Source organism: Neovison vison, chromosome 7 (assembly GCF_020171115.1).
Source record: "Neovison vison isolate M4711 chromosome 7, ASM_NN_V1, whole genome shotgun sequence".
NCBI lineage: Eukaryota > Metazoa > Chordata > Mammalia > Carnivora > Mustelidae > Neogale > Neogale vison.
The window spans coordinates 7,264,114-7,274,341 of NC_058097.1; the positions used below are offsets into that span (position 1 = coordinate 7,264,114).

At 41.9% G+C, this 10,228-nt stretch overlaps 1 protein-coding gene across 1 annotated transcript; it reads right to left on the reverse strand.

Annotated features, from left to right (window-relative positions):
- Positions 1 to 316: 316 nt before the first annotated feature.
- On the reverse strand, positions 317 to 9,554 carry DYNLRB2 (dynein light chain roadblock-type 2). Its single transcript, XM_044260374.1, has 4 exons — positions 9,478 to 9,554; positions 7,241 to 7,316; positions 1,418 to 1,585; positions 317 to 560 (listed from the first exon to the last, which is right to left on the reverse strand). The coding sequence occupies exons 1-4, from the start codon at positions 9,478 to 9,480 to the stop codon at positions 517 to 519; spliced, it is 291 nt and encodes a 96-aa protein (XP_044116309.1). The 5' UTR covers positions 9,481 to 9,554; the 3' UTR covers positions 317 to 516.
- Positions 9,555 to 10,228: the final 674 nt, after the last annotated feature.

Genomic DNA, 10,228 nt, shown 5'->3' on the forward strand with positions numbered 1-10,228 from the left:
GGAGTCTGGAGCAGGTAGGAGGAGGCGCTCACCTGTGGGGCTGACCCTGCCCAGACCCATGCCTCTGACTTTTTTACTTCCTTTGTTTAACCTGGGAAAGCATCTTGCACCCCGGGAGGGTCAGGACTTCCTGCTTCCCTGGTCGCTCCTGCTGTGTTCCCTGGGATCTCCCCGACAGGCTAAGGAAATGCACAAAAGGATGCATCCCCGCTGCTTTTTGGTGTATCTCTAGACTTCAAAGACTGCCGCAAGGAAGCCTGTCTTCTCACGAGCATATTCTTCAGTTTTGTGTCATAGAAAGAAAAAGAGACCCACATACCAGAATTCATTTATTACATAGCTAAATCACAACTTTATAATACATTTGAAAGGGACTAAATGAGACGTGCACAGTAGCTTAAATGTAAAAATAGAAAACAATGTCCAAAAGGTCAGTTAGATTGGAATATAATCTTAGTAATAAAGAGTAAAGCATTTTTAGTCTGGGGTCACAGGACAGGCTGGGCCACAGCAGGGTTATTCGCACGGATTCTGAATGACAATCAAAAGATATTCCTTATCTGTGGAGAGAGGCGGACAAAATTAATCCCCCCCCCAAAAATTAAATTTAATAAATGAATAATTCAGCTCATCTGCTTTTCTCTTCAAAACATCACTTGGACTTTCTGGTTTCCCATCCTCGTTGCACATCGAAATCACCTGTCCAGCTTTCAAAAGCTATGGTGACCTGGGGCCTGGTTCCATATGTCCTGATTTCACTGACCTGGGTTGAGGCCTCAGGTATCACGAATTTTTGTAAAGATCCCCAACTGCTTTTAATGTGCAGCCAGGGTGAGAACACAGGTGGAGGAAAAGCTTCAGTTTGTGGGTCATTCTGATTTTATAGATGTTCTATAGAGAAGTTTGTTCTAGACTAGATTTTGGAGCATGAGTCCTGTTTTACACAGACATTGGCTAATACTGTGCATGTAATTCCTTTGGGGAAGGAAAATTTCTATGGCTGCCATCTGTCTATAGGCCAGGTGAGTGAGTTCTCTCCCAGGGAAGGTTTGAGACCCTACAGGCCTTTCTTGGATCCACTCCCTACTTTACTTCCTGGACAGGAGACATTTCTCCACTCTCCAGAAAATCTCGGTGTCCTACGTTGACCTAATGTAGGACCTACATCTCCTAGATATTGTGATTATTGATAATAAATGCAAATGGGCAAAATGTCTTCTTCCAAGACTAAATTTGTCACTAATTGCACAAAATTTCCAGGTTGGATTTTTCAGATTCAAACATCTTCATTTGGTAATTGAAGAACATTATGGGCCAATACTGCATGTTAAAATCTATACTTCCAGTTCTTTGAAACAAAGCTTCTATCCAGTAAAGCAGAAAGATGTTTCAAATGTGAAACAAAGTGCCACATTACCTGGGGCTACCATGATTTCGTGTTTCTTTGATCTGATCCTAAGAAAAGTGAGGTCATTCTGGGGATCAATGTCACGGACGGTACTCCTGGCTTTCATCGTCAGCTGGTGAAGAAGACCTGCATATTGAACCGTCGTCGAGTTGTCCAACGTTGTTCGGATAGGAATACCTGTTACGGGATTCACTTTTGGGTTAACATTTTTTTTTTTTTAAAGATTTTATTTATTTATTTGACAGAGAGAAATCACAAGTAGGCAGAGAGGCAGGCAGAGAGAGAGAGGGGGAAGCAGGCTCCCTGCTGAGCAGAGAGCCCGATGCGGGACTCGATCCCAGGACTCTGAGATCATGACCTGAGCCGAAGGCAGCGGCTTAACCCACTGAGCCACCCAGGCGCCCCTAACATTTTTTTATTATAAAAGGAAGACGTGCACAGTGGAAACACTGGAAAATACTGGTGATTCTAAAGTGGAAGAAAGAGTTATGGCTGATACTATTCACTGGTAACAATTCTAGCTTACTCCCTGCCAATCTTTTTTGTCTTTACATGGGTTTTAAGATACAGTTGGTAATGATCAGAAATTTGACTATTTCTTTTTTTCTTCATTTAAATGATAGCATTATCCCTGATAAGCTCTTCTTATCAGGGATAATGTCATCAAATTATTTTTAGTGGCTGTACACTATTTTGTAAACATAATATAACCAATCCCCCATTGTTAGATTGTTGGGAACTGTTTTTGTTGTGATGGTTGTTGTTGTAGCTAATGGTGTGATGAGATTTTTTGTGCGTGAACGTTTTTGGAAGCTGTGAATTATTTCAGAACCATACATAACATATTACTCTACAAAATGCCCCTCCAAGCAGCTGATCTACAGTCATTTTGCTTCGAAATGCTTGGCCTATGACCTGCTGCTTGTTTCCTTCCCTAGGGCCAGAAATAGAAAGGGATACTGCAGCCCATGTTGAAGAGTGTATCAAAAAGGGATTTTAAACTTTCCTTTGTACCTCCTCATACAATACTTTTTACACCTTAAAGCTTATCGTAGAGGCCACAGCAGCAAAGGGACTGTGGTTTTGCTGGGCACTCTTGGTTTGCGCTCATTCTTGGTTTAAGCATTATTAGATTTAGCTGCTTGTGTGCTCTATTGTTCCATTATGCGCATTTAAATCCGGACCTATTAATTTAACTGGGAAAATCTAGCCAGACAAATATGCAAGTATAATTCAATTCCGTTCAAATCAATCTAGCTCAATTCAGGTCTCTTGGTGCTCAGGGCTTATTTTTTAACCGGCGGTGTACTAGGGACTTTGCATATGTTGTGTCTAATCTCAGAGGGTCTTCAGATGATTTTGAGAACTACCGGACAGCCAGGAAACCTCAAGGATTTGTTTTGCCAACGTGCCTCTAATTTAGGGGGCCATAGAAGGTGAGTTTGGGGTTGCTCAGATTCCACAAGTAACTGAATTAAGGCCAAGCAATGAAAGAGGCGAACATAGCTCTGGGATTTCCCTCAGAGAATGCAATTCCAGAAAATGTTACACAAGAGGGGACTTCAGGTGTGCAACAGTATTACAAACTAAGGATTTTACCAGTTTTTCATATTCTTGGAGAACCTCCATTCTGACCATGAAACAGACTACTTGCTTTTTTCTCTTTTAAGAAAACCATTACCTTTGGAATGGCGTATTCCCAAACAAGATGAGGACAGTATTTACAGGAGAAACTTTTCAATAAATAAAGCTTTTATCAAAGTTGTTCACTTCTGTATAATTATTTGTCAGCCACTGTACCCCAAAGTCAGTTCTATCTTTCCCAGCTGGTGAAACATCGCAAGGCCTGTGTCTTCAACAAGCGGCAGGCTGAAATGTAGCAAGCCCTCCAGCTTTTGAGAGCCCCTCCTGTGGACTAGTTTTATTTTGCTTCCTGAAGAGTGACTACCTACAAAGTCTGCATTGCTCAATGTCAAAACAAGAAATACAACCAGAATAAATTATTTAAAATGTAGATGACAAGATTATGCATCCAGACCTCAGGCTTATTTAGTTAGTCTATTCATGATCCAAGTCAATAAATAAAACAGCTAGCCTTTCTGAATAATAAGTGCACGCTGTGGAAACTCTTGGAGTTGTTCATCTCCACTACTGACCACTTGAAAAAAATCAATCAACAAATATTTATTAAGTTCTTGTTTGGTACCATGTGAGGTAATTAAAAAATAATTTGTTAAGAACCAGTTTTAGCCCATGGTAGGAAATTCACCTACATCTCCTTCTGAGAAGTAGCCACTGCTCCCAGTTTCTTTGGTAACCTTGCAGAGACATTCTAAGTATGTTCAACTACGTTGGTGTTTGTATTCTTCCTTCCATAATTGTATTGTTCTCTATTCTGTACTTTTTTTTTTTTCATTTTTAAGACTTGGAAAATTATTCCATTCAGTATACATAAGGCTGGGCCACTCAGGTTAGCGACTGCAGAACATGATTGTTGAATGGCTGCCTTGTGAACACGTAACTAATAAATCCTCCTGACAGGCATTTGGGCTGCTCCCAGTCTTTGACTTTTATAAGCAAGGCTATAGGAAATGTCTGTGTGCATGCCATTTCACATGTGTCTATGGGTAGGATAAATCCCTATGATGGAACTTCCAGAACAAAGAATATGAATTTGATATTGCTGTATTTATGGCAGTACTTTAAACTAGGACTCTCTCTGATCCCAGTAAGCGGGTAGTCTTTGTATTTTGGTTGATTGTATTTCAAAAATATAAGGAATTGGCTGGATGGCTGATAAAATCTAGTGAAATTCAAATGATGGATTGTTAGAAATGTCAAGAACATTTAAAATTAAGAACCTACAGAGATCAGGCTTATCTATACATAAGAATATATAATAGTTGTGTCTGAGAAACAAATATATATATTCACCAGTATCTAATTCAATGATCAGTGCTGCAATATTGTAAACAATGAATAGTTTTAGAAATGAGAAACCAACGTTAACAAAGAATCTATTCTAATAAAAACCTGTACCACTCAGCAGTGGGTGAAACTGATAATTCTACTTTATTGTCACGGATAGGAAGCCTGTGTTTCAGTAGTGGTGAAACCAAAGGACTCTGGTTAACACATCATATGAGGCTATCCAGATGGATAAGCCTGGTAGAAGGCCTACCGAGTCATGAATAAAACCTGAAAATATGTTAAAATGATTTGCTGCAAATGACACTAAAACCACAAGCAGTAAACAAGAACACATGAACTTAGTGAAATATTTTCAGTATTAAGGTTCATGGGTGTCCTGGAAGCAGCAAAGCTGCACAGTAATAAATGGTACTTCCATCTAACGTTGAGTAGGCTGCTGAAATGGAGTATTTCATTAATTCTGGTCACACTACTTACACTGTATGCTATTAATAAACATGCTTGTCGTACGCTGTGGTTATTAATAATCTGACCATAAAAATAAATCTCTCGTTCATATTTTTGGGAGAAAAAGTTAATTTGGCTTTCAGAAAAGTGCCATGAATCCTAACATAATCTTATCCTAGTAGGGGTTAATTAGATGAAGTTAAAGGTCTTAAAAATAATATTTTGTTGCCTTTGTACATGAAAAATATTGAGAAACTTCAGGAAAGTAAAGCCAAAATCAATCGTAATTCCAACATTCAGAGATAATCACTGTAACACATCCCTGCCTTTTCTTCCATATGTATTTTTAATGTGTATGTGTGACTGGCTGTATTTATGATTAGAAAGTGTTTGGCTTACCACTTTGTTCCCTGCTTTTTTTCCACCTAATATTTAGTTTCCCATGACTTTAAATATTCCTCAACGTTTTAAACAGAGTAATGGTTCATCAAGTAAATATTACATAATCAATTTAAAATTTTCCCTGCTGCTTAGATTTATTTATTTGTCTATTTACTGCTATTGTATACGATGCCTCAGTGAGTATCCTTTGTATCTTTTCTTCCTCACTCCTTAGGATAAATTCCTAGGAGTAACATTACAAATCACAAGGTATGGATATTTTCAGACACATGATGCATATTGTCAGGATTATGCACTTTTGACCAAGATCATCCAATGTAACTTGTTGGATGAGTTGTCCTGGGTTGAATGGTTTCTCCATCCCCAAATTCAAGTCTACCTTAGAATGTGAAATAGGGCTTCTGCAGATGTAATAAGATGAGGTCATACTAGATCAGGGTGGGCCCAAATCCAAAGGCTGGGGTCCTTCTATGGAGAGAAAACAGACACAGAGAGGTAGACACCATGTGGGGATGGGGGCAGAGACTGGACTGATGCATCTACAAGCCAAGGTATGCCAAGAACCAGAAACCGGAAACCACAAGCTGAGAGAGCAGCGAGGAAGGATTCTGTAGAGACTTCGAACAGCCTATTGACACCCTTGTTTCGACTCCTAGCCTCCAGAACAGTGATTACTTTCTGAGGTTGTAAGCCACCAAGTGTGTGGTACCTTGTTACGACAGCTGAGGGAAATGAGTCCATCACCTTTCTGAAGCCACACAGATGGCCTTTCTCAGGGGGTGTGCAGAGTTTCTGAACATGCCAGGAATTAAAATCATTTCAACCAGAACAATGTACCAAGGGTGGACCACTTCCTGGAAATATTAGGCATAACTCTTTCTTACCTATGAGGCTTGATCTTAAATCCTTTCCCTCCTGATCACTCAAGCTGGGTAAGTTTATTATATTCCTTTGGTGGTGTTTTAAATTTTATTTTATCATTTGCAAAACACAGTCAATGTTTTATCTATATATGCATTGAATGTTTTATCTGTCCAAATCAATGAAAAACTTCCACATTCTCAGAACTACTTGATTATAATACCATAAAGTGTTGGGTATTGTGCCAGGCCCCTGAGTAGTATTATTTCATTTAATAATCACAACTATCAATAAAGTAGGTTATATTCTATTTTTAGTTGATGAGGGATCAAAGTCTGAATTTGACTGTGGTTTGCAGTTGCTCAATAAACATTTGATAGATTTGTGCCAAAATAATCATGAGCTGTGAGATTCTGTTGCAAGCACTGTGCTATGGCAATGTGTCAATTTCATGGTTGCACCATGAATTAGGTGAAGTGGCTACTCTTATTTCAAAAAATGCTCTGGGAAATTGTGGTACTTCTTGCCCTCACAAGAGCCTGAATTAGCAATGAAACTAGCAGGAGCCTCTGAGAGGTTGCCATTGTAGCTGAGCAGGTAGCAAAGTGCCAGAGAAAATGCTCTGTGGATTGTTAACAGTGACTGTGGAATGAGAGCAAGTTTCTGGTGGAAGTCTACAGATTTTGTAGGTGGAAATGCATTGGTCCTTTTTATGCTATATCCACACAGATTCTACCATACATGAGAGTAAAACTGATTCTCAAAGATTTTATTAAGTATGGTAAAGCAACAATTTCATTTTAAGTGAAGACTGAAACTCCATATACTTTATACTGTTAAAATAAAAACTGCCAGCAACGATATTCTCCCTATCTGCAATACAACAGTTTTATTGGTACTTCTGAAATATTAGGAGAGTTACCAAAGCTTTAAAAATTAGACAATGTGTAGTGTTTCTTAGGAATATATAGATATTTTTAGACATGTCCTATTCATATTCGTATCTTTAATGCTCAGCAGAGTGTTTGGTATGTAATAGATAATAGATGTTTGAGAAGTAAATGGTATAACTAAAACACAGAAAATATACTTTTTGTTTCAAATTCTAAGATGTCTGTCCTAGGCTTGGTACAATAAACAGATCCTTAGTTGGCCTGTGCGTGTCAAAAAGGCATCCTGTGATGTATTTACCTTCTGCATTTACGACCATAGTTCCAATAACCCCTTTATGGCTCTGGATCCTCTTTAGGGTTTCCTCCACCTCCGCCTGAAGAGATCGGGAAGGCAATTAACCAAAGGGGGTCTTTGTGGTAACCCCAATCCTAACATGACTAATGTTTAGAGAGACATCTACCCTTCCCTCCACCCACCCACCCCAGTCTCCTTAACCTAAGGTACTGGATACTATAATCTCAGACCTCTGGAAGAGAGCTTTGAAATGTTCAAGTTCTATATCCAAGCCTATATAAGACTCCTACATACAACCCTGACACATCTCTTGGCCCAAACTCTTCTAGGGATGGAGAGCTTACTGCCTCACAAGAGTTCACTCAACTTTTAATGTCTCTATTTTCTGGAAAAGAATTCTTTAAATTGGACAGAAATATTCTCCCACTCATGCTTTGCTCATTGATCTTTTTGTATTCATATGAGAAATTCCTTTTCTGTATTATAGTCCTTTAAATAGCTACAGAGCTATATGGTTACCTCCCTCTGGCTAAAAGTATCTCTTCATGAGAAATCTGATTCTTATGTCCTAAATGTTACCTCCTTGGGAGTTCAGATAATTAAATTCAGGATATTCTGTAAACCCGGATTCCAGGATTCTCTTGGTAACAACAGTCTGGGTCTCAGTGTAAGCTGAATATTCAGCCATGAATGATTGTGTTGGAACCCCTTTAATTAACTCAGCTTTCTGAATTAATCTTATGCACAGACTATATTGTACCAGTTTTATTCCCCTCTACCAATGCTAAAATCTCAAATAATCCTTTTCAAACTTGTATATTATTCCTGAGTGATCACTGGATTTTCTGAATTCAAACAGTATCCTGCAGTTTCTTGATGAGGGTTTGTGATTTATTTTTTCCTTCCAACATCACACAGAGATGAACATTGTGCTACTTTAGTCCAAAGACAATTTTCTTTTGCACCTGATGTGGGCAGGGACACTTATGTCCTCTTTTCCACCACTACAGCAGGCACTTTCTAAATTTCATGTGCTGGACTCTCACTTTTTGCCATTATGAATACCATCTCTATTGCTGACCTAGAATGCTCTTTATCTCACTACTCAGAACTTAAACACATTTTACAAGGAAACGACACATCACTACCACTACTAAATGGAAATCTGCTACTCTTTGTCATAAACAGAAATAACCATAAAGGCAAACAAAATGAAGAGAGAACGTATTATTGAATTCCACCCCAGGGCAAGGCCTGAGCCTGAACTCGGATATTCAGATGAAAAATGGAAATTACCAAATGACAGTGGTATTAAGGGGTTAACCGTGTTGGGGCTTTCTCCTGGATATAGTCTATCGGATGCAGATGGGGAAAGAGAAATAACCTCCTCAGATGGGATTCGCTGTGCTGGTACCTCTGAGCTGTCTTACGTAGCAAGCAGATTTTGCACATCACTTTGGGAAACACTGCACTAAAGTGAAGTAGTTATACAGGGGATCAAAATATATTTTTGCTGCCCTCAGGACAACGTTCGCAGCTCCTTACAACCACTGACCCTCCCCCCTTATTTATTTATTTATTTTACTTCGCTCCCAAAAGCCTCTTAGCTGTCAGCCTTACCCTCTCCTCTTCCAGTTGTTTTTTTTTTTTCGTGATTTCTGTACCCCCGTAATACAATCTCTTAATCCCCATCTCCAATCCCCTTTCATTCGTCTTAAAACGCTTTCTTTCTTTTCTCTCTCTTTCCTCTCTCCTCCTCTTCCTTTTTATCTTCCTTTCTTTCTCAGTGTCGCCGCCCTCCCCCCATTCTGCTGCTCTCCCTGTCTCCTCTTTCTTCCTTCCCGGGATCCGACTTCTCTGCTCCCCACCTCGCCTTTTCCTTTGGAAACTTTCTCGCTGTCGAGGTCTCTCACCCCCTTCACATCTCTCATCCCCCTCAGTCTCTCTCTTCTCTTTCTCGACATCCACACCCCGCAAATTCCAGCCCCCGGAATCAACTCGGTAGGTATCTATCCCTCAAGGTAGTTCCCTCGCATCTACGTGTCTTCTCCCCTCCAAGGTCGCCCTCTCCTTCCTCCGGGGTCTCCCCGCCCCCCCCTCCAAGAAGCTTCTGGAGCTCCCAGCCCTCGCCGCGGCCCCGGGACCGACAGGCCAGGGTCGGCCTCGGGGGCCGGGCGAGGGAGGCCCCCGACGTCGGCGCCCCTGGGGCGGCTGGTCGCAGGCGGAGTCTCCGGATTTACCATCGTGCGGACGGCGAGACTCCACTCAGTCCTGCACCACGGCTGCCCGGGAAGTCAGCAACGCTTCTAGCCGTTGCTAGGAGACGGGGGGAGGATGTGACCTCTCGGAAGTGTCGGGGCCCGCGCCTGCGCGTACGCAGGTCCGGCGGCAGCAGGGGGCGGCTCTTCCGCCCTGAAGTGGTCTTGCCGCCTTCCGGCCGCCGTAGGCAGAGCTTGAGGCCGGAGGTTCTCGGGCGCTCACCTGCGCGCACCTAGGCCCGCGGGGCGGTGGGCCCGAGGAGCGGCGCGGCCATAGGCCTGGTCATTCCTTCGACCATTCAGTCATTCATTTCCTGAGGTACGCCTTCATGTAACAGTCACTTCCCCGTGCAAGAACGTTTTCTTGACCCCGCCACGTGCCGGGCGCTCCGGGCCTGAGTACACACTAGCTGAGGAGACAGACCAGAGGCGACACACGAAGCAACCCTGTCCTAGTGCGACGCGTGCTCTGGAGCCAATAAGCAGGGGTGGGTCCGTCCGACTCCGGGCTTGGGCCGCCTTCGAGCTTTGGTGACCCTGTCAGCGGCCTCGCGACGCTCAGTGGTCTCGCGACGCACAGCGTCCTTCCTGTCGCCCTGTCCTCTGTTTCCCGCCCCACACCGACAGGCTCCCCTCACCCCTTAAAATATATCGCAGTATTGGATCGTGCAACCATATATATACGTGTCCAGGTGTTTGTCGGTTTGTATGTCCTTAACCCCCGCCCCCAAAC

Excerpts from the sequence above, each read along its gene's own strand:
- DYNLRB2 (XM_044260374.1), bottom strand. Across the intron at positions 1,586-7,240 it reads TATGGTCGTAAATGCAGAAG|GTATTCCTATCCGAACAACG; the intron begins GTAAATACATCA and ends ATCCCGTAACAG. Across the intron at positions 561-1,417 it reads CGAAATCATGGTAGCCCCAG|ATAAGGAATATCTTTTGATT; the intron begins GTAATGTGGCAC and ends CTCTCTCCACAG.